This window comes from Pyrus communis, chromosome 7, assembly GCF_963583255.1.
Source record: "Pyrus communis chromosome 7, drPyrComm1.1, whole genome shotgun sequence".
NCBI lineage: Eukaryota > Viridiplantae > Streptophyta > Magnoliopsida > Rosales > Rosaceae > Pyrus > Pyrus communis.
In genome coordinates this window covers 5,629,880-5,655,329 of record NC_084809.1, presented here as the reverse complement: position 1 = coordinate 5,655,329, position 25,450 = coordinate 5,629,880, and the positions used below count along the sequence as shown (strand labels likewise).

At 36.0% G+C, this 25,450-nt stretch overlaps 1 protein-coding gene across 1 annotated transcript; it reads right to left on the bottom strand.

Annotated features, from left to right (window-relative positions):
* Positions 1-18,131: 18,131 nt before the first annotated feature.
* Positions 18,132-19,979, bottom strand: LOC137739413 (uncharacterized). The gene is made up of 3 exons (XM_068478981.1): positions 19,733-19,979; positions 19,258-19,342; positions 18,132-18,451 (listed from the first exon to the last, which is right to left on the bottom strand). Exons 1-3 carry the CDS (start codon positions 19,968-19,970, stop codon positions 18,364-18,366), a joined length of 411 nt encoding a protein of 136 aa, XP_068335082.1. The 5' UTR covers positions 19,971-19,979; the 3' UTR covers positions 18,132-18,363.
* Positions 19,980-25,450: the final 5,471 nt, after the last annotated feature.

The window sequence follows — 25,450 nt, the reverse complement described above, 5'->3', positions numbered from 1 at the left end:
TATTTAAATTGAAAATAGTTACCAAATAAATCTTGCAGTATTAAAAAAAATAAAAACTGAAAATGAAATAGTTATAAAACGGCATTAAAATATATGAGGTTACATGTCTAAAAACACGTAGTTATATAACTCAATATTCTTTTGGCAAACTTATATTGTCAGCTTTTTTATTTAAATTTTATTAACGACGAAAGTCAATATCCAATGTTGACTATCTATTTGGTAAAACAACATTTCTCCGCATAATTTGCTCAAAATTGGAAAGCCCGATCACTGATGAACAACTTGGAAAACTTTGTTGAGTAATGCTACACATGGCATAATTTTTATACTATATTTATACCACAATAGAAGTAAATCTATCAATATATGTAGGTCCTATTTTATTAGAGATATGACAAATATAGCATAAAAAATGTGAAAGGAGTAGATTTTTTAAAGAAAAACTAATGAAAATGACTTGAAAACTTTGAGTTTTAACGATAAAGACAAAATAAAAGATAAAATAAATAGTACCAGAATTGACTTTTTAATATAAAAATATGATTTTTTGTTAAAGTAAATAGTACCAGAAATTTTTCATTAAAGTCCTCATTTTTTAACTCTCCATACGTCATGCCCTACACATGCATTATTACACATATTGGTCTTATATAAAAACATAATCAACGTCCTAATATATAACATTACTAGTGGTCCATGGGGTGGCAAGTTGGCAATTATATGATGGTTAGTTTGGTGATGTGCGATAGAAAAGTAAGATTGGGACGATAACATATGTGCATGCATATACGTCATGGATATGGAGGGGATATATTTGCACCGTCCGAGTGACGAAGCACCAGATCAGGATATTGAACTGAGATAAACATATATTGTGAGGAAGAAAGGCTCCTTTGGGAATTGGGATTTGGCAAAGAAAAAAAAAAAATTTATAATTGTCACGATGAGGTAAGATAGAGATCGAGATGGGACTCAACTCATCAACTTATTTCCAGTGGTCCTCGATAGCCGCTGCTGCTAATCCTTGCAGGCGCCATGTTTTGGATTTTTAGCACTTCGAGGTGAATGAAACAAAGAACCTTCTTATCTCACATATCATTGGAATCCCTCATTCCCTCTTCCTTTTCCAATAGTTGCACCAATTCAATAATATTTTCTTTGAGAGGTTATATTTGTTTCGATATTGATCGATGCGAATTACAACTTGAATAGTGAAAAAAATGGTGCAAATAGTTTTATCCTGATACTGCATAAAGGAATAATTTTTATGTGGTCATACAAATTCGATCCTTATTTCACATTACAATAAGTTATAATTTCTTTAGAATCAAAAATTTATTTCTAGGATGTAAAGGTTAAAGGATATCCACATTAATGAAAAGAGAAACTTTACAAGGGCCTATAAGTGAATAATGTTAGGAAACCAACATGTTAATCAACACTTAAGTAGTAATCTAATCATCAACAACTAAGTCATATAGTTTAAAAAATGGTAAATTACAGTTTACCATCTCAGGTTTGGAATCAATTTCAACTCCTTACAACATCTTTAAAACATTTCACTTTCATACCTCAAGTACTATTTTATTTTAATATAATACATCCGTTACATTTTCCATCCATTGATCCGTTAAGTGCTGATGTGGCGGCCACATGTGTGCCACGTGGTTGCCAAATTTGTGCCATGTGGTAAGAAAAAAAATTTATTCATTTAAAATATTATAATAATTTACCCTAAAATATAAAAACAAACAAAAACAAATAGAAACCCACCTTCCCGCAGCCCCCACCTTGACCCACCTCCCTCTCCTCCGCTCTCTTCACCTCCCCTCCCTCTCCTCCACTCTCTTCACCTCCCATCCCATCCCACCCCACCCCCACCTCCCCCGCTACCATTACATTGCAAAAATACAATCCTAAATCAAATGTCAGAAAACCCTAATTCAAAATTTCCAGGCAAAATCCAATGTTTGCTACCCAGTTCACAGATCCCTCGAAAGAATAAATTTAACAACCATAACCCCAAAATTTGAGCACAAATCAGATAAAAAAAAAACCCACATCTGCAAGCTTCAAGCTTTAAAACCCAGCAACCAAAGGATCATGATTTCAAGCGGAGGTCAAGGAGGGTGATACGGCCTTGGCAGTCGCCGACGAGGAGGAGGAGGTGGGAGCTGGAAGGATTGGTGGAGAGGATATCGCGGCAAAGAGGGAGGGCTCGGTAGAGAGGAGATCGTGGCAAAAAGGGAGCAAAGAGGGACCCATGCCACTGTTGTTGATGCGTCTTCTCCAAAGAGGTTGGGGGGGAAAGGTTTTTGGGTTTGTTTGCGGGGGTGAAGGGGTTGTGGGGAGGTGGGATTCTCTGTGTGTGTGTGTGTGTTTTTTTTTTTTTTCTTTTTATTTTAGTGTAAATTATTATAATATTTTAAATGAATAAAAAAAAATTGCCACGTGGCACAAATGTGGCCGCCACGTTAGCACTTAACAGATCAATGGATAGAAAATGTAACAGATGTATTATATTGAAATAAAATAGTACTTGAGATATGAAAGTGAAATGTTTTAAAGATGTTGTAAGGAATTGAAATCAATCCCAAACCTGAGGTGGTAAAGTGTAATTTACCCTTTAAAAAATATGGCTTAAATAGATAGTCTCCTTAGCATTATTTTTTATTTTACGGTGGAATCTTAACTTTTATCACGGTATCAGAGTAGGTTGGTACACATGTGAGTCCAACGGTACACGTGCTTCACATCATCCAATTTGTGTTATGAACGTATATTGCCAATTGATTTTATGGTAGAGCTTCAACTTTCTTTAGTCTCCACATGGTAATAATTAGTTGTCAATAAGTCCAAAAATATGCACTTATTAAAAAAAAATTAAGATGAATAAAATATTTCTCCAAAGTTGTTTGAGACAATGATTTACTGTTACATACACTCGCTAGAAATTAGATGTCTTTCTTTTAATAATGTAACGTCTTGAAAATTGACGTGCTTAATTACTAATGTGGTTTCCATACAACTTTCATTGAGGACACCTACGTAAAAATATTTTATTTTATTTACATGTGATATTCTACACAATCTACACTAAAGAATAAGAGAAAGTCTGAACTCAAGACATTGAGCTAAAGAAGAAAGGCCTTAACGGATGTGTGTTTAAACTAACCTAAATAATAGATTAATTTAAACAACTCGCAAGCACACGATTCAATCGTAGTAAATATATTCAAATACAAGCAAAACAAATTCCTAAACAATTGATGACACGGACTAGAAAAGAATCCTTCTTGGCCTGGAGAACATGTCATATGACTTGTACTCCAATTTTGAGGTCATTCCACCTTTTGAAAGTTCTAAAAATATATGGGAAACATAGCTCTATGTCTTAGCTTTCCAAGCATAAATGCACATTGCTAGAAAAAAAATAAAAAAAGACTTCAAATCTTGATTCTCCAGAGCAGCACAATTCTTATGATAATTAATTTCCGCGAGATTAACTTGCAAAACTGGAACATTTGACTTCATGGAAAATTATGAAATTTGAACACAATGATCTTAAACCTCTTAGCTTTCTTCCCTGAAGTTACATAATGATAAGGTTCAAGTTAATAACAAGGAATGACGTGATTATTACTATAACAAGGTTGGTAGTTACATTGGACGTTCTATTACATTGTCAAAGTAGGTTTTTATACTTCAACGTGATTGAATCACCAAATGAATGTTTATTATACCAATTTTTATTACTGCGTAGACGTAAGTTATGACTAGGCAATGTTATAAACTTACACAACATCATAAATTCGTAATTGAATCATAACATGATATGAAGGTACAAGGTCTAAGATAATATTACACAATAATCGTCCAAGTTCCACTCTAAAGTTACACAATTATTCAAACGTTATATTTAATCCGACCAAATTATGTTGGAATGTCTATAGTAAGGTTTACCATTATGGTGTAGACGCTAAATTACCCTGCTAATTAGGATGTTCTTGCAGTACATTTTAACGAGGGTCAAGATGGCAGATTGGGGACGGCAGGTCCATGCGTGTTTGGGGTGATAGGTGGCTGCCAAACCCCATCCACTTTCCAGGTTTATACAGCGGACGCCGGATGATACGGATATCTCTGGTGTCCGCAACTTTATTATGGATGATTTCAGTTGGAATGTGGACCTCCTAAATTCGGTTCTCTCGAATGAGGAACTGGACCTCGTTCAATCTATTCCCTTGAGCAAGCGTCCAGTGGAGGATAAATTAGTTTGGCACTATGATAAGAATGGGCATTTCACCGTCAAACGTGTTTATCACATTGCTCGAAACTGGATTCTTCCGCCCTCTCTCGCCGCTTCCTCTTCGTCACCGAGTTGTCCATTTGGTGGTCTTTGGGATAAACTTTGGAAGGCCTGCATTCCACCTAAAGTAAAAATGATGGCCTGGAGACTAATATCTAATATCGTCCCTACAACAGCAAATTCAAATCGTAAACATATTCCCGTGGACCCTCATCGTATTCTGTGTAGGGCGGAGAATGAGTCTACGCGCCATCTTCTGTTGGAGTGTCCTTTTGCAAGAGCTGTATGGATTTCATCCCAATGGGTGCCTGCCAGTCGCCTCAGAATAATGAATCTGTCGTGGAATGGGCGTTACGGATGTCATAAAGTTTGAATCAAGCGAATTTTGATGGTATCCTGATGATGAGTGGGCTATATGGACTGAAAGGAACTCTAAGTTCTGGGGGAGGGGGAATCGTGAATCCTATACCCAACGTTGTAGCTTGTCGTGCTTTCAATTGGTGGCAGGAATATCTGAAGATTATGTCCAAGCCATCTGTTTCCAATCACCAGCTGATCATTTCTCGATGGTCTAGGCCCCCACTGGATTACCTCAAAATCAATGTGGGTGGGGCGTGGAACAAGAATTCTGAGGCTGGTAGTGCTGTGATTGTGCAACAAGGAACTTTGCTGATGTGTTCTCTCCCGTCCAGGTGGAGGCGTTGGCTACCCGTGCTAGGCTTGAGTTGGTGGTTCTCTAGATCATCTCAACTTTGAATGTGCCTTCTTTGGATTTGTCTCATGTCGGGCCAATCATTGAAAATGCAAAGTCTCTGCTTCATTTGACCTTTGGAGTTACTGCTTCCCACATCCGCCGCCAAGTCAATTCTATGGCTCATAGGTTAGCTTTCTTTGCCATCCATACGAGTGGCAAGTGTACTTGGTTTGATCACCCTCGAATCATTGTGTATGACCTTTTGGAAGAGTACCGTCTCTATTGTACAAGTTACCTTTTGGCCTTTAATGAAATACAAAATGTCGTCGTTTAATCAACAAAAAAAAAAAAATTCAAATTAAATGGTATCAATACCTTTTTTTATTTTATTATTAAGATACCGTAGACGAACACTTTTTTTTAAAGGGTTTTTTTTTTTTTTTTTTTAACTAACGATAACGTTAATGGGTTAAATTATTAGTTGTTAGGAAAGAGGAGGATCAGTAGAGATCAAACTGTACATTAAATATAAGTATTTTTCTTTTTTGTTACTAACGTAAAACGCCTTGCAAAAAATATAGTTTTGTTGTAGCCTATATTTAACTGGGAGGGGAAGGGGGGCTGGCGGCAGAGAGAGAGAGATGTGTTTGTAGTATTGTGTAAATGAATGTGTGTGTTATTCCCCCTAAGTAGTGCCTTTGTTTATAGTAATAAGAAAGAGAATAAATCATTCTCCTCCAATGAATACAAGTCCATATAGGAAAGAATAACTAGAATCAAATCCAATCTAGGATTTACACAATCATACTTTAACAAGAAGTTTACAACACTCCCCCTTGAGTATGTAAATACTCAAGTAGATTCGGCATCATGTAGTAGTTGAGGAAGTCGACTCATCGGCACTGATTATGGGAATAGGTTATTCTCAATGAGGTAGGAACTTGCATAAAGAAGTAAGTCTCACAAAAAACCCTATGGCTATGGTAAAAACCCGAGTAGGGACAAAATTCATAGTCTAAGGAAAAATGCATGAGTAATGCGAAGTCAAATGAAATGTCTACGAGACGTCATCAGGGATATGAACAATCCAAGGTGAGTGCCTTGTTAAAACCTAGTTAGGTAGCAAAAACCTAGTGGGAAAATGCTCATAATCGTAGGGAAAAATAGTACATTAAGATCAAGCAAGTATACTTCAAGATACTCCCCCTGAGTTTGACACAATTCCAAAGAGAACTAGCAATGTTACAACTCAAAAAGTTTACACATACTAATTCCTTGAACAAGCTTCTGAACATCGCTTTCGGTAGTGATTTGATGAAGAGATCGGCCAGACTGTCTTGTGAATGGATTTGCGTAACTTCAATCTTCTGATGCTTTTGTTGTTAATGTGAGAAGAAAAATTTCGGCGCAATGTCCTTGGTGTTGTCTCCTTTGATATAACCCTTCTTGAGTTGTTCGATGCATGTTGCACTATCTTCATATATCATCATCGGGACGTCAACGACAAGGTAAAAATTGCAGAAGCTTCGAATATGGCCCACAACTGCTCTCAACCAAAAGCATTCTTAAGTTGCTTCATGTAAGGCGAGAATTTCAACATGGTTAGACGAAGTGGCAACTAAGGTCTGTTTAGTTGACCTCCAAGAGATTACGGTGCCTCTAACGGTAAAGACCTAACCCATTTGAAAGCGCGCTTTGTGTGGATCAGATAAGTATCATGCGTTGGCATAACCAACAAGGCAAGAATCAACTCGAGATGAGGGGGTGCGGCATCACTTAAGGATCCGTAAGGATAAAACAAGCCCAAATCCGTAGTACCCTTAAGGTAACAGAATATGTCTTTAACACCAGTCCAGTGTCTACATGTTAGTGCATTACTGTATCTTGCCAAAAGATTAACAACGAAGGGGATGTCAAGTCTAGAGCATTAAGCTAAGTACAATAAAGTGTCTATCGCACTTAGATAAGGAACCTCAGGCTCCAAAATCTCTTCATCATCCTCCTTTGGACGAAAGGGATCTTGTTTTGCATTTAGCGAATGAACGACCATAGGAGTACTCGAAGGCTTCGCTTTATCCTCGTTAAAGCAGCACAACACTTTCTAGGTGTAGTTCGATTGATGTACTAAGATTTCATCTGAACGGTGCTCTATCTTGAGATCAAGACAGTATTGAGTCTTTCCTAGATCTTTCATCTCAAATTCTGACTTTAGGTGCGCGGTAGTTCTCACGAGCTCTTCAGGAGTTCTGATAAGGTTCATGTCATCGACATATACTACAACTATCGCAAAACTGGAATGTGACTTCTTACTGAACACACAAGGGCATAGTTCGTTGTTCACATATCCCTGACTAGTCAAATACTCACTTAGACGGTTATACCACATTCTTCCAGATTGCTTCAAACCGTAAAGTGAACGCCTCAGCCGAATTGAGAGAGTGTTCCGAGGTTTGGAAATATTTGATCCAATCAATGTAAATCCTTCGGGGACTTTCATATAAATTTTCGTATCAAGATCCCCATAAAGATACGTAATTACTACGTCCATCATCTGCATACTCAGTTTTTCGGAAACTACTAAACTGATAAAGTAGCGAAAAGTAATCACATCCATAACGGATGAAGAAGTTTTGTCATAGTGAATCCTAGACGTTGTGAGAAGCCTTGCGCAACAAGACGAGCTTTGTAACGCACAATTTTGTTCTTCTCATTACGCTTCCGAATGAAAACCCACTTGTAGTCAACGGGATTCACATGTGGAGGAGTAGGAGTTACAGGTCCAAACACCTTACATTTCGCAAGTGAATCGAGTTCGACTTGGATTGCTTATTTTCAGTTTGACCAATCTGTTCTACGTCGACATTCATCAACGAAACAGGGTTCAATGTCATCGATCAACATGATCTCAATAGTTACTGCATATGCTAATGCATCCTCGACAATCATCTCATTTCTACACCAAACATCATCTAAGCTAGCATAATAAACCGAAATCTCAAGATTCTCAAGGGGTGGATTTGTCTCTTTAAGGACGCTTCCATAATCTAAAATTTCCTCATACAGTTAGATAGAATGAGTATGCAACGGTCGGATTTATGTTGGGCTATTCAGGTGCTTGTGCCGTGGGTTTCCTCTTCCGGGAGTGTGAATCATTTGAACCAAGAGGTCTGCCACGCTTATGTGTAGGGGCAAATGATTGGTTAGCCGCTAATGTATATGGATCGCCAAAGTTGGTGTCTCAGGCTTCCAGGAGGGAAATAAGTGGTACATTTGGTACATCTATCTTTGCAGGCACATTCGCAGCTGAAATATGTGATATTGTCACTCGCGCTAAATCGGTGAAAACATTTGGCATGCTTTGAGCTATGCTCTGAAGATCTAATATGCGATGCACTTCAGTTTCAGATTGAGCAGTGCGGGGATCTAAATGAGACAAAGTGGGAGTCGTCCACAATAATTCGCATCGTTTATCAGGAACGTTAACGTTTTTATCTCCCCTAACAACGGGAAAACTATTTCATAGAAGTGACAACCCACAAAACGAGCGGTAAACAGATCGTCTGTCAAAGGTTTTAAGTAACGAATGATCGAAGGAGAATCATATCTGACATAGATTCTCATCCTTCGTTGAGGCCCTATTTTTTTATGTAAGGGCGGTGAAATTGGCACATAGACCGCACAACTAAAAACACGCAGTTGCGATATGTCAGGTTTGTATCTGATAACCAATTGAATGACGCTATATGATTGGGTCGCAACAGGCCTCAAGCAGACCAACATGGTTGCGTGCAATATTGCATGGCTCTAAGCAGCGATCGAAAACTTGGTACGTATGACCAACGATCGAGCAATCATTTGTAAACGCTTAATGAATGCCTCTGCCAGGCCGTTTTGGGTGAGAACATGAGGTATTGGATGTTCAACTTCAACACCAACCAACATGCAATAGTCATCAGAAGTTTTAGATGTGAATTCTCCAGCATTATCCCATCAAATAGATTTGATCGGATAATCAAGGTGGTAAGCCCTGAGCTTGATAACTTGAGCCAACAATTTGGAGAATGCAGCGTTCCTTATGGACAACAAGCACACGTGTAACCAATGTGTGGAGACGTCAACCAAAACCATAAAATATCTAAATGGTCCGCAAAGAGGGTGAATCGGTTCACAAATGTCCCCCTAAATCCTTTGTAGAAAAATAGGAGGATTTGAGTGAATCTTGTCATAAGAAGGCTTAATAATAAGTTTTCCCATGGAGTAGGTTTGACATGTGATTCCTTGAATCGAACCTAAACTCCAGGTTAGTAGATGCATGTGTGTGATGATTTGAGGATACGACGCATCACTATTCGTCCAAGGTGTCCCAAACGATCATGCCAAATTGTAATTTCGTGCGTGATCCGAGAGGTAGGCCTGCCACATAATGGCTTTCTATGGGGCGTATGGTCGTAGCATACAAACCACTCGAGATACACTTCATCTTCTCTAGAATACGCTTCTAGCCATATTTGTATGAAGTTATGCACATAAATTCAACTCCATTTTCTACATAGGTTTCAGCGTGGTAATTATTATCTCTAATGTCCTTCTCAACAACGTTTTTCCGGAACGCGGAGAATGAAGTGTCTCATCAATGGTCAAAATGGTACCATTGGACAACATTATATGTGCATTACCGTATCCTTCGATCAAGTTGGATGGGCATGAGAGGTTTGTCAGAAATGCATTTTTAGGTATAAAGTTAGTGAAATAGATGCGTTCATGCAAAACGATGTGTGTGGTTGCATGTCTGCCAGACAACTAGCTTCCCCACTAGTCATACCTAGAATGAAAATTAATTTAAATCGATCACATGTATAAAAGTTCTAAAAACAAATATCCATTCAAAATAATTTTAAGTATTCAAGGACAGTAATTAATTAAAAACTTAATATCCAAAAAACAAATCACCAACAAATAATCCAAACATAAAGGAAAATTGTTCAAAATTAACCAAAAATACAAGGGGGGCCGATGGAATTCGGCCCCATTGTCTAAATTTCAACTAGAAAAATAGTTTACGTCTAAGATTCTAATCTTCCATAGGTGTGGTATCCTCCTGAAAGTTAGAAACCTTCATTTTTGTACTCTATGGTTGATACACTTGCACAAAGTTTGATTCAAACTTCTTACGACGAAAATGATATTCAGCTACAACCTTATGGGGAGCTCGACAAACACGGGACCAATGGTCCTTTGAACCATAGCGATATCACATATCCACATCCATGGTTTCAGGTGTTTTGCCCTTATTCTTGAAGTTTGGGCCTTATGACCGAGGTTAGGGCGCTTATGGGTTTTGTTTCCTCCCTTAGGTGGGCATTGGCTCTGTTAACCTTGATGGGGTGACTTCTGGCCGCCCCTACCACTCTTATTATGGCATTTTGGGCTCTTGTTTGTGTTATAATGTGCTTCAGGCGCAACAGTCGCCCCAGTAGGTTGAACTTGATGATTTTTCATCAACAGCTGATTTTGCTTTTCAGTGAGAAGTAAAACAGAGATCAAATTAGAAAACTTGGTGAACTTCTGAGCTCTATATTGTGGCAGGACAATATTAGTAGCAAAGAAGGCCGAATAGGTCTTCTCCAAAAGATCTATTCGATCAAAGTTTCGTTACAAAACTTAAGAAGTGATCGGATTCGCTAAACTTTAGAATTATATACATTCATAGACTTAAAGTCTTGGAAGCGCAAATATTGCCAGTCATGCCTTGCTTCAGTGAAGAAGATGTCCTTTTGGTGATCAAAAAGATCAGCCAAAGTGACCCATATTGCTTATGAATCTTCCTCAGCAAGGTACTCAGTTTGCAGTGCGTCATGAATAGGTCTTCTAATGAAGATCATAACAGTGGCTTTCTCAGCTTCGCCAACCAGGTTGTCCATCTCATCTTCAATGGCGGGATGCAAATTCTTTGCAGTGAGGTAGAGCTTCACATCTTGGACCCACTTGAGGTGGTTTCTTCAAGAGACCTCCCAAGCAGTGAAGTCAAGATTGTTCAAATTCGATATGTTCTTATCACAAAATAGATGGACAAGATGTGGTTAGTGTAATGGAGAAAAAATCAATCCATTTACATAGGAGTAGGACATTCATGTTCTAATAAACATGTATTGGTTTAAATTCGCATGAAAAAATTTGGGTTTTCATGGGTGATGATTTTAAGGAAAACTTCAGGTTTTCAAACAAGGCATGATTCTAGAAACTTCAAGTTTCGAAATAATTATGAACTTTAGGTTCATATGTTCTTGCAGGCAAATGCAAACATATACAAGAATATGCAACAAGAAAATATGCAAATAAAACTTCAGGTCTATAATAATTGAATTGATTATTTGGACTTCGGGCCAAATTTAAGGTGTGGGTGAAGAATTATAAAACCTATGGGGTCTAAAATAATTAGGCAATTAGATTCGGGGCAAAAAATAAGGGGCCAAAGGCCACATGTGGGCTAAGTAGGTTGATACTGTGCAGCCCTGGCCCAAAAATTAGGTTGGGTATAAAATGGGCCGAGTCATCAGAAGAAGCTGCATACTTTTCTAGGCTGTAGGAGCAGGCCCAACTTTTTGGGCGAAGTCTCCGTGAAGGGCACACATCAAATGCAGTAGGGACACGGAGACACCCAACCCAATTGGGCTGGTGTCACGAGTAGGTCAAGAGGAATTAACAATTGGGCTGGTTTCGCAGGCCCAAATATATTTTTTTGGCTGATAAGCCGAGAAGGGTTCAGGCCCAAAAGGTCGTGGGTCAGACTGAACACAAATCCTAGCCGTGCTGGGTGTGCGCATCGGAGAAGATGCCCGATGCCACCGCTTCTGGAGGTCGTGTCTGGGTTGTTAGGACTCGAGGCGAGTCATGGTGATCGTTGACGACCACGGTGGTGAACAGAGATGGTTTAATCTCAACGTTTCAACAACCAAACCCTAGAAAAATTTGGACAATCACACTTATAGGAAAGAATAATTATAATCAAATCTAATCTAGGATTTAGACAATCGCACTTAAATAAGAAGTTTACAACAAATTTATTATTCAACTGATATATCATAGTTATTTTCTTTTCATCGGAAATGCTTTCAAGTCTTATGACTTTGACTTTGAGCTACAATTGGGTCGCAAGAAGAATTATATTCTTTGGTTGGTGATACATGGGCCATTTATGAAAGTGTCACATCATGATGATGGCAATCGTGTGTGCCCTGGCTTGTTAGCCCAATCAACTTCAGAAAGATGTAACACTTCTATTGAGGGGCCAAGCCCTAGTCCATCACGTTAGGCCCAGAACAATTAAACATTTAATAAGATATTGTCCGTTTATGTTTATTGAATTTCAATTACGAAATATATTGAAGATAAAGGTGAATGACATTTTATTCTATTTTAAAAGATTAGAAGAGTCATACATGAAAGAAATATATCATATTAATCGTTATTGGGGATTGGAAGGTTTAAGTTTTTTGAATGAGTAATTCATATTCAACCTTTAAGTTGAATAAAATTTCTTTATTTCTTTGTTAAAAGTATCTTTCTTTTTTAAAGAAACTTTGGTGTATGAAATAATTTTATTTATATGGCAAAAAAAAAAAAGTTACACTATCACGAATGATATAAATATTACCCCTCAGTATTAAAAAAAACAATAAGTACATAAAAAAGGGGGACTTAAATTTTACCCCTTGAAATGCAACAACAAAAACGCATAAAAAGAGGGGGGACATGTTACTTAGTACTACAGTCTAGTTGTGCTCCCCTTCACTTGTAAGTGAGACGTCATAGGTTCGATTCTCGTCAAAAAAAAAATTTGAACCACATTATAGTTAGCCCATTCTTGCACCCCTTTAGTGTAGATAATATCATTTGTTAAAAAAATAAAAATAAAAAAAATAAAAAAAAAGGGAGGGGTCATGGGGGACATAAACAAAAAAGAAAGCCAAACATGAGAATTTCTTTTTTAGAACAAACGATAGAATCTACACTAAATGGGTTAGGGGAGTGAGCTAAGTCTTACAATGGGCTTGTCATAATAATGTGGTTCAACTTCGCCTTTGATGAGAATCGAACTTAAGATCTCTGACTTATAAGTGAAGAGGAATATCACTAGATTGTAGTACTAAGTGACAGGCAAACATGAAACTTAATCCCTCTAAAATAAAACCTAAAAGATGATAAGAAAGAGAGACAAACTTGTAAACGGGATACCCAAAGCATCATTGTGCAGAAAAGGGAAAGTCGCCAAGAGTAGAGCCACATGCCAAATATTCATTTAACCTACCTTAATCATAATAATAAATATTATTATATCTAATCCAATAATATCAAACCAGCCCATAATGCATGATTACTGATTAGTTATTTGGGAGTGATTAGTTTTCTCTCCTAGATAGTTGTGCATGTTACTGTTGTGATTTTAATTGTGAATTGGGAGTGTTTATTTAATAAAATGATCTCGGAATATTTGATTTATAAGAGTAGCTCCACTGTATTCAATAGCTCGGTGGACCGGCTGTTGCTCCAACCCAATTGCCCCAGCTAGTGGCTCCAGCTCATGCGAGCAATGGGGCTCAAGGAAGGCTCGAGCGAAAGGCCAGGCGCGAGCTAAATTTTCCAATAAATCTGCGGTTCTAAAACCACAACATATAGGATCAAATTCGATCGGCATCAAATAAATCAAACAAGAAATTAAAATAAAAAAAATGAATCGTCAGATTGAACTCACTATTCGAGATTTATGGCTGGGACTTAGAACGAGTCGCGAGAAATTGGGAAGAAATTCTAGTCCCAGCGAGCAATTGCCGCTATGCGTGATATCTTTGCTGGAGAGACGTAGAGAGAAGGGAAGTGGAAGAGAAAGACGAAGATTGGGGAAGAAGGAGAAACCGAGGAGGGAGGGAATGAAAACAGAGAAGATGAGAGATGATGATGGTGGAATGAGGGGGAAAAGGGAGAGAGAGAGAGAGAGAGAGAGAGAGAGAGAGAGGGGGGGGTCAAATAAGGAGAAAAAATGAAAGGCTGATAGGGATGTTTGATGGATTAAGTGAGGAAAAAATACTAATATTTTATTACTAATTACAGGGTTATTCAGTACAGGGGTAGAGATGCAAAAAGCAATTACTGTTCATTAAAAACAATTATTGTTCATTAGGTAAATTAAATAGTGAATAACCCTATGGAGCCTTAAACATGATGGAACTACTCTAAAAATAACCGAATTTATTTTGAAACAGATCGCTAATCTACACTCAATACATATTTATTATAATCTGTAGGATCTAATATATTTTATATAGTCCATCAACTCAATCCAATCCAAATTTCAAAGCAGGTTGGCCATCTCTTCAAAAGTATACATCCATTGATTCCCACGATTTCCATGCTTTCTCGCATGCTTTTTTTTTTTTTTAGGAAAATTAATAAAAAAAGTTTGAAAATTTTAAATTTGAACAATAAGGATAAAATAGGATAAAGTAAATAATACAGGATTGACTTTTTAATGTAAAAATATGATTTTTCATTAAAGTAAACAATACCGGGAATTTTTTGTTAAAATTATCTTTTTTCTTCCTATCGATTTGCTTCATCTTAATTTAGCTAACGGTCTTCGGGCCATGCAGATCATGCATTATATAAAATAGGGAAAATTAATGAAAAATTCTTAAAAATTTAGTTTTAATGAAAATGAAAAAAATAAAGGTGTAAGTGAATAGTATCATGAGTGACTTTTTAAAGTAAAAATATCTTTAATGTTAAAAGTGAATAGTCCAAAAATGTTTCAGATTTCCTATAAAATATGATGAGATGAGAATATAAAATAAGGAATCCATACAGTAATATATCAGGCCAAAAAGTATATGATTTAGCATTAGTGTGTAATTTCGTTTAGTCACTGAGCATAAAAGGTGTATTGCCTTTTGCTTGGTCTTTCTTCTCTTTGGAACACTTTGTTTGACCATAAGGTGAGAAATTTAACGAAAAGTTTTCGAGTTTATTTTAACGAAAAATCATATTTTTACATTAAAAAATCAATCTTGATACTATTCACTTTATCCTTTATTTTGTCTTTATCGTTAAAACTCAAAGTTTTCAAACTTTTTTCATTAGTTTTTCTTTATTTTTATTCAAAGTTCTCAAACTTTTTTCTTTAATTTTCCTTGATTTTTATTCAAAGTTCTCAAACTTTTTTCTTTAATTTTCCTTGATTTTTATTCAAAGTTCTCAAACTTATTAAATTAGTTTTCCTTGATTTTTATCTTGGATCATGATAATGCTCGACAGCTTGGGTTCAGGTTCCACTTCTCCTATAAAATAATAACAAAGAGATGGACTTACTAGAAATTTCACACTTCGATTTCTGCATCTTTTCTAACAGTACTAAACAAAAAAATATTTGACTAATTACACGTAACGAATCGTGTCTTTATGCATATAAATCACAATATATTTTCATATGTGTGAAACCTGTAATTTTTGTAATTTTTAATAAATTACTTTTAAATATGTATTAGACTATAATTTATACGTATAGAATAACTTCTTATTGTGAGGAACCATACAGTGTTTCTATACATTAAAGCCCTCAATAATTAATTTAATTGTTGTAAAGAGTTTTCGAACACTAAAATGTGTCTCTAAATGTTTAGTTTTCTAACACTTTCTTCCCCAGTTTTAAGTTGAACATGGCATGTGGGAACCTAAACATCTGGCTGTCACCATGTGGACAATATCACATAAAGTAGAGTGATCTAATCTAAATATAATAATTAATAGCATCTCCAAAAAAGTTGTTAAATTCACTTTTTAACTAAATATGCAGAGCTAGACAGAATTTCTTTGATCCAAGAGAGTTGCTGAACTCATTCTTCAAATTTATTACTTGTAGAGAGTTTCTAACCAAGTCTTCAAACATTCTTTTTATTATAATTAGCCTTTATGCATGCGCTCACGCGCGTGCAAAATGTATTTTTTGAATTACGATATGTTACGTGCGATTTACATGTTTTAAATGTATTTATTAATATAGATGGAAATGAATAATAAATACATTTAATAAAAATGATCTTTTAACTAATCAAAGCAACTGAATCCATATTAATAAAAACGGTCTTTCAATTTTCATCTACATTTTATTGAATTTACATTAAGATTGGAAAAAAATAATATTTAATAAACAACTAATTGCTAGTCCATTGTGAGGCTAAGCCCACTCCCTTCCCTTAGTATAGATAACATCGTTTGGTAAAAAAAAATGATTATTTGACAACTAATTGAATCACATTATTATGCGCATGCAAGAGATTTTTTTTTTTTTTTATATAACTGGCATTACCCATCTCTTAAGTGTTTAAAAACTGAGAAATAATATTTAATAAATAATCGCGTGCAAAAGACATTTTTTGAATCACAACGCACTAAGCACAACTTAGACATTTTAAATGTATTTATATGCGTGAATTGCTTCAATATTTTTTGATTTTGTTATTTTATTTTTTTATCACCGGCGCTACATGCCTTTTTAGATATTTTGAATACAACATTCATATTTTTTCTTATTTTTTATTATATTTTTCTTCCCCAGAGCACCATCAACTTTGTCAGTTATTTATTATTTTCTCTCTTCCTTTTCATTTTTTTATTATTTTCTCTCTCCCCATTTATATTTATATTATATGTTATAATGACCAAATTACCAACTTACCATTACATAATTTGATATATCATTTTGGGTAGGTTTTGACTTTTTTTGGCTAAGGGGCAGTTTGGTCCAATTATTTTTGTCAAAATAGATGACACCAAAATTTTTGTCTCATGCGTGACCCCAACTGGCAAATTCCATTGTTCATGACCCTGCTCTCCACTGTTCATCAGCCTTCCAGCTTTATATATAATAGATAATGAATCCCTATTAATTATTCAATAACAACAACAAAAATGGGACCAACTTGTTTCATATTAGATAGTATATAATATTAAAATTTGTAGAGTCTGTTGGAGAACAAAATTTGAAGTAGAAAATTTTACTCTTCAAATTGGTACGTAGGTCAGCGAACTTGTGGCTAAAGAGTTATATTTGTAGAAGCTGTTGGAGATGCTCTAAATAGAAAAGATTAATTTTGGGTCTATAACATGGAGAATTCAATTACTGCATTCATTCTCGGCCAAAGTATATCGTCCAAATTTTACTGTATGTCTCTGAAGGGACTCCTCAGCCAAATTGTATGATTTTGATCCTTGTAGTTTATGCTTAGACTTCATGAACTTCGGCTACGTGGATTAAAATCAAACTTTGGCCAAGAATGAACCAAACTTGAAATTGAAAATTAATTTGCATGATGAAGGTTAATTATACTTATTCACGCTTGGCAAATGTGGTGAAGATGAAATTGTCCTCCACCCAAATTCATAAATTGGAAATTTGGACCTACGTACTACCTAAAAATGCAAAAAGTTGAAGGTGAAAACTTTAAGGTTATTTTCATCTTCTTTTTCCTACGTTCAGGGCTTAACAGAGGAACTTTATAAGTTTCCAAAATTTGAAGATACAAATCAAGAAATTGAATTTCAATAATTTGTGGAAATACATCAATTGGTAGAACCGTTGATAAAAGAAAAAGATGCTACTGCCATGACTAGAGCCTTGGCAGACAGCTTAAAATTGAAAGAATCAGGACACAAAAAGCTAATATGGTTCGGCATGACCTCTACTGCAAATGAGAAGGATTAATTAATTAGTTACACCTGTGATACCGTACCACGATATATGCCACTATTCCGAGCTAGTAACTAGCAGACGGAACTCGGAACGGTAAATATATGACAGTGTGATTTATTTAAAATACCGTCACAATTACATCAAAGATACAGATAAATTCTCTAGTTGCAAAAACCATGCCTTCCTTGTGGTCCAAGATTTTGACTGGTGAGGAACAGGGAATATTCTGTTGGATTTTTTTTCAGAATGTGCGCAGGAATCATGAGTTTCCTCCACATGATAATGACAATATTTAATCTCAACTAAGTCAATACTCAGTTCTAAAATTAATAAAATCTGAGAGATTGAGCAGCTTAAACCAACCAAATTTACATAAACAGAAGTTAAAACTGAAAACCCAAACATCATTAAACCAATAACTATTGTACAGAGAGATGGGCACTTGCAGACCCCATTAGCTTCCTTGTTTAAGCAACTGGAAAAAACAACCCATGCATATTAAGTACACCCCAAACATTGTTAACCACACCCCCAAAATTTTCTGCTCTAATAGAGAGAGAGAGAGAGAGAGAGAGAGAGAGAGACACCATTGAACCATTCATTGTTTTTGGCACTTCATTCACTTGTCGAGTATCTTGAAGTCCAGTACTTTTCAATCTCCTCTGCTGATCTTCCGGGGATTCTGCCAGCAATCAGAGACCACCTAAGAAAAGAAAAGATAAGGAAAATCAGGACATTTTTTTTATATATATACAAGCGAAATGCTACCTAAATTCATCTAATTATGGAGAGGAGGATTTGATCTTATTGGGAGCCGAGGAGGAGCAAACTGCTCTAGCCAAGCCAAGTTGGTTAAAGGAAAGGCTAAATAGCTAAAATGATTATTGAGATTTGCATAACACATCATTTTGGTTCTGAAATTGAAAATCAGTAGAAATGGTTTTTGAGATTATCCACCATCCATCATTTTGGTCATTCCGTTATAAACTTCGTTAAATGTCTCGGAGCTCTTGGCCGGAAGTTTGGACAATTTTTAAAGCTTTGTAATTCAATTGTTTTTTAACCAAATTCAACCCATAATATATCAAAAATGAAGATAGGAAAGTGTAGAACAAGATTATTTTCCAGACCAGTGAACTTTGAGGCTATTTTTCAGCCATTTCTGGCAACCATTGGGTTTCCACATAGGTATAATCTTGTTCTACACTTTCCTATCTTCATTTTGATGTATTATGAGTCGAATTTGATTAAAAAACGATTGAGTTACGAAGCTTTGAAAATTGCCCAAACTTCGGGGCCAAAAACTCTGAGACACTTAACGAAGTTTTTAAGTGAATGACCAAAATGATGGATGGTGGACAATATCAGAGACCATTTCTATTGACTTTCAATCTCAAGAACCAAAGTGATGTGTTATGCAAATCTCAGAAACCATTTAGACTATTTAGCCTAAAGGAAATTATGAAAAAACTATACATAAAAAAGTTGATGAAGAAAATAACGGCTCACCTCTCACCAACCAGATTAAACATCCTAGTGATTAGAGTTTCCTCATCTTCTGAAAATTCAAGCTTAGAGTCTTGACTACTCTCCTCTGCAAAAATTTGTGATATATAATTAGGAAAGTGTTATTGGCACTCTAAAAATCTCATTCTACACACCTCACAAATGTATTTTTCTTTCTAAATATAGAAAATTTAGAGTATAAAATGAGAAATTTGAAGTGCCAATAACAATTCCCTATAATTAAGGTGCCTATGTGTGAGTAATTTGTCGAGAAAAACTAAATATACTATTTATAACATATAAAATTCAAAGAGAATATAAGATGTAAAACCAAAAACACAGATTTCAAAGGGTCACCCATAAAAGTATCAAGAACAAGTAGAAAATTGGACAACTAATTGAAATACATAATTTGGAATTGGAAAGTGAAGAAATGGAATATGATTGGAAAAATAACATGAAATTCTGAAAAGGGTACCTCTAGAATCCACAGAGTTGTCGTCAGAAGTGGAGTGGGAGTGATCCAAGTCAGCCATCGGAGTTGAAAATATGAAAAAAATTGGAGCCGCCAAAATTTCAACAACTAGGGGTTTATATATATGGGCGAATATATAGAAAAAAAAGCAAGCAGTGCAGGAAACTGTGTTTGAAATTGAAAGCAGTTGTCGAAGTCGTATAAATAGGAGGAAGAATCCTCGAAAGACAATGTTGTGCATGATGATGGATAGGATAGGTGAAGAATGGGAGGTGAGGTGAGAGAGGAAGACAAAGGGAAGAACGGTAGCTGGAGAGAGTGGTTTTTTTAAGTCCAACCTTTGACAGGTAGTTGAATACTTACCTGTTTGTTGGCATAGAATATTTTATGATTGAGAAAGCTTGGAGTATTTGTCCTCATACGTCTAAATCAGTGCACAGTGAAGCAGAAAACAATGGAGTGTGGGGCTCCAACCGTCCAATTCCAATTTTATCTAAAATGATTGAAATTTATATGATCAAAACACTCTAGGTCCCTTGATTTTAAGCATAGGTCTTTATATGTTGACTCTTCCAGGTTTGGGAAATTTAAAGGTGGAACTGCACAATGTACACATATGTACCATCACAGTGATCATAGAGATGTTTGGGGTGATCCACATGTGGTACAAAGAGTGTTCTTATAATCATGTGGTGGATCTAGTTATGTTCCGTCGAGGGCTGTGCATGGCACTCACATGTACACTTAACAGACTCCATCACACGAGTATGATATTTTATCAGAATGTCATTTTATGGTTTGAGAAGGTCATTTCATTGATATTTTTAGCCATGCATGTGAGCCTTACATGCAACTTTGTATATAGTTTAAATAAAAAATTCATTTTTTTATTAAAATTGGTAACGGACTCCATTAATGCACAAATTAAATAAATATTGTTAACCATTTTTTTCACATGGAGTTGATAACATAAAATTGTGAATTTGTACCAATGATGGATTCATAACTAAAGTGCTTCAAGGGGGGTAAGGTATATGTTTTCTTCCCTCTTTTCTAGTATTTTGTTTTTCTTGCTTTATGAGAGGTAATATTTTTGTACCGTCAAGGTTTTCTAAAAAATAAAATAAATAATAAATAATAAATTTGAAAAGAGAACAATATTGCCCATCAAACTTAATCCCTCAAAAATCACTTGGTTTTTTGGTTCTTTAATATGCAAGGTATGGTAATACTTTGGTATGAGAAACAATATTCTAGTGATTCCTTTGGAGCTAAGTGTTCGGTGAGAATTGTTATCTAGTGGATAAGCTTGGTTGTGTTTAGCAGTAATTAAGAAAATGCCAAATTAGGAAACAGAAATATCAATATAGTACGGCATCATGTTCGATGATATGGCCAATTAAAAATTGCGATGTCTGAACCATCCCTCTCAGCTTCTAATCTTCTTTTGTCGCCAGCCAAATACTTTTATACTGATGTCTACTGGAGAACTTGTACAAAACCCACGCGCCATTTGGAAAAGTTGTTAACACACTACAATTAGATGCATCTATTAGAAAATTAAATATAAAGCCTAATCTACAAATACTACGATTAGTTGCCACACGTGTATCAATTACCAACAATAAACTTAAGTCGACCCAACGATTATCAACCAAATGCGCCCAAAGGTTACATCAAAAAAAATTCCAATAGTACATATATGTAGCAAACCACAACATATGTGTCTGTTTGTCAAACAATTTATACATAACTACTTGACTTCTCGCCTTTTAGCCCTTATTGAGGACTTTTATTAAATAGCTCAAACTGCTATACTCGAAAAAAATCTATTTAACATTATAAGTTATTATAAATAACAGCATAATTAGTACTCAGTGTTATGTAAATCTGACACTGCGTGCACGTGTACTTGACTAACCCTATAAACATTTCTCAATTAATAATGTAGTAACATGATTGATAATAGTGTAGTGATAAGAATCATATGCTGGCATTACTTCATACTGCATTGTAATGCACGTGGTTAAGGTGGTGGTGTGCGGCGGATATCGAACAAGAAAGGAAAAGACTTATTGGACGGCCACAGTTGATCCGATTTTCATTTTTTTATACAATACTCTGAAGTCGACAGGCAATTACTTTTGATTGGATTTCATGAGAGGAGATTAGGGAGGGGGATTGTCATTTTGCAGGAATTAAAAAGTAGTATTATTATTTGACTAATTGAGAGGCACAGTCATATTAGCCAAGTAATTCAACTTATTTATTTGTAGTGGGATGAAATGAAAAACCCGATTATGGTAAGAGAAAGTTGAAATACTTTTGTAAATTTTTTCGGTTTTTAGAAAGTGAACTGTCACAGTGAAGTCATTAGTCGTCTTTTAAAAATAAATTAAAAAAGGAACATTAAAGATATTTAACATATAACAAGTGTTTACTAGTTCCATATAGATGATTTTTTTAGTAGATTAGTAAAGGGGATGAAAATATAATTAAGTTGATTAACATATAACAAGTGGTTCCCAGAATATAGATTGTAATCATTGCATTTTTAGTAGATTAGTAAAACAATAATTACAAGTTTTATTGTGACATTCAGTCCCAAGATTTATTGTATTTTATTTTCGATAGCAATGAAATTCCTAAAATGTCCTTGAGATGCAATGTTCACCTTCCACACAATTTTTCTCTCATTTTTCCACTCTTGATTTTCACCCCTCCAGTATATTTAATGGCAGAACTCTAGTGATGACAAGGACCTCTAGCAAAAGCTGATATCTAGGAAATATCCTAATGGTATAATTATTACTTTACTCTTATTCTATTTTATTTATACTCTAACATTATTTGTGTGATATAAGTTCAATTCCGCTCATATGCGCAGTCTTGTATTAGTCATTTTATATTTTAATTTATTCGCATTCCACATCATTACACTTTATTACTTCGTCACTTTTCAGATGTCGGTCATCACATCTCGATTCGGGTATTCAGATGGATATTCCTGATGCGGGTGTATCATTTATACAAAAACACATAAAAGTTAAATAGGTGAAATATCCTTAGCGAGCTGCTTGTCATGTCTAATTCATTATTAAGGAGCGAAAACATTTTTGTACTATTTCCCCCTTGATTAGTCTATCACGTTGTATTTTGAAACTACTTGACTTGTTATCCGCTTGATATTGAGATTGGATACAAATCATAGTGAAGTAAAACTTTCATTTAGACGCCTAACAAAGATAAAATTTAGATTTAGTTATCAAATTAACATTGTATCTATTCACCTCTTTGTTTTAAACTGTGAACTAAAACATATAGCTAAATAATTTCAATGCACTTGCAATTTATATTAAGTTTAAATTGATATTCCCTTGCCGGTATGAGCGAGTCATATTGCAAATGTGCTCATTCTTTACATCCGAGTTTAAATCCTTTTTCCTACCATTCAGATAAATATTAAAGTTGAATATCATCATAAAGGTTGGATAATTTATCATAAATGGTCTTTTAAATTGATCCTCAGCATCAAGTTGGTTCTTGAAATTAAAAATCAATCAATGTAATCTCTGAAAATAGGTGTCGCAAATCAATGTGGTCATTATATCATAATTCTGTTAAAAATTCCGTTAAGTGCTGATGTGGCACATAAATGGGTCTCATTTTTTTCACAAATGATCCTTGAAATTGACTTGTGACATCAAAATGGTCCCTGAAAATTGACATGCGACATCAAAATGGTTCATGAAATTGAAAATCAATCAATGTAGTCCTTTCGTCACAATGCTGTCAAAATTTTTGTTACGTGCTGATGTGACACATAAATAGATCACACAATTCTAATTAAATTTAAAAAATTACCAATTGGTTTAATAATTTAATAATTAATAAAAAGTTGTGAAACCCAAAAACCCAGTCCTGTAATCAACTCTGATCACAGTCCACATTCATCTACCTTATTCGTTGTCTATTCTATAAAAAAAATCTCAATACACCCATCTTTATACATTTCGACACCCTTCACCGAATTGAACCTGGATCGAGCTCACCTTTGGTGACAGCTTGGCTGATTGGCAATGACTTTTGGGACATCACAGTTAACATTTAGGTGATCAACATCCTCACAACCTTAATATTGAAGAACTTGTTTGACGCTTTCTTGGTGATCTGATGACTCAAAGAACGTGAGGTTTGCCATGAGATAATGAGGTTATAACCGATGACGTCTATTGTTGTTTGAAAACTATTTCCAAACCCCCTATTAGGCCTTGGTTAAGCCTTGTGCCTTTGAAAATTTATGAAAGGGATCTCTATACGGAGTAGGTGTGACATCCCGTCCCGGGATTATTAACACGTACGCGTGGAATTACAATTTTGCCCTAGTGTGTTTTTCGTCACGTTGTGGGGTTGTGTTGTGTGTTGTGGCATGTGTTGGGCCACACACACACCTGCACACTCTCTGCCCTTCCCTTTCCCTCTGTCTCTCTCTCCCGTGTCTCTCTTTCTCTCCCCCGAGCTTCCACTTCCCCTGTAAACGTACGGACACAAACCAAGGACCATTAAACCGTAGCAGATCGAGGAAACCAAGGGTGCAGTTGTGATCGTGAGGTCGAGGGGAGCACGAATATACCATTTTCAGGTAAGAACTTCGACGTTTTCACGTCGATATCGCGATGTCCGTTTTGAGCACTGTTCATGCAACATTAATTTACTTAGTTTTTGGACATTTGAAGCTTGTAGGTGTGTTGGTGAAGTCCTAAGGAGCGTCGGAGTAGCTCGTTGGACGAATTTGGACGTCGGGAAGGCCTGGTTCGAAGTTGGCCGGTTTTCGAGTTTTGAGACAGGTATGATCGCGTAACTTTTAGCCTTTAAAAGTGGTCCAACGTGATTCTACTAGTTTAGGGCTTTCTTTTGGTCCAAGAATCATAGAAAACGGTTGAGAAACGAGGGAGATTAGTGAGTTTAAACTTTTCCCAGTTTTCCGGCGACCGGAGTCCGGCGAGAGTCGATCGGAGAAGAAAGAGGAATATTCCGTTAGGTTTAACGGAATATTCCCAACGGCAGTGACGGCATCCGGTTAGATTTAACGGAATATTCCGTCAAACTGACGGAATATTCCTGACGGCGTCTGTTGACACCGTCAGTGTGCCTGGCACATGGCCGCGCGTGGGGGCGCGTAGGTCCGTGCCTGTGCTGGCGCGTGGGGGCGCGTGTGGGGTCCAAAAATTATTCTAAAAATATGGTTGTGATCCTGAGGGTGTGTAGAGCACGTTGGTATATTCATTTGTCCATTTTGAGCAATGTATGAGAAGTTATTACGAGAAACGGGTTATGTGCTTTAAAGTTAACGTTTTTATAGTTGTTTCGCATTTAGGTGACATGTACCCAGAGGACGAGCGTGCACACGCAAGACAGGGGGGCTACGACCCTTCTACATACCAGTGAGTGGGCTTTTGTTTTCCGTATATACCTATATACATTTATATTCCCAGAAATTGATTAAAAAGGGTTATTTACATTATGCCATGCACTTTATTATTATCGTTTACGCATCATTGCATGCATATTTAGTGGCATACATATACATATGCATATTGGGTGCTGTGGACGCAAAGGTAAGTGCCAGGTAAGTGACATTCACGTTTATGTTTCAGTAGTGGTTGAGGTGCCTAGAGAGCTCATAACCTGCATCCCCGGTGTTAGTGCTCCCGCCCAGAG

What these genes read in the sequence shown, in the direction of transcription:
- LOC137739413 (XM_068478981.1), bottom strand. Translation starts at nt 19,970, where the DNA reads ATGCACAACATTGTCTTTCGAGGATTCTTCCTCCTATTTATACGACTT. An exon ending in CAACTCTGTGGATTCTAGAG is followed by an intron (nt 19,343 to 19,732) that starts GTACCCTTTTCA and finishes AAATTTTTGCAG; the next exon opens with AGGAGAGTAGTCAAGACTCT. An exon ending in TTTAATCTGGTTGGTGAGAG is followed by an intron (nt 18,452 to 19,257) that starts GTGAGCCGTTAT and finishes TTCTTTTCTTAG; the next exon opens with GTGGTCTCTGATTGCTGGCA.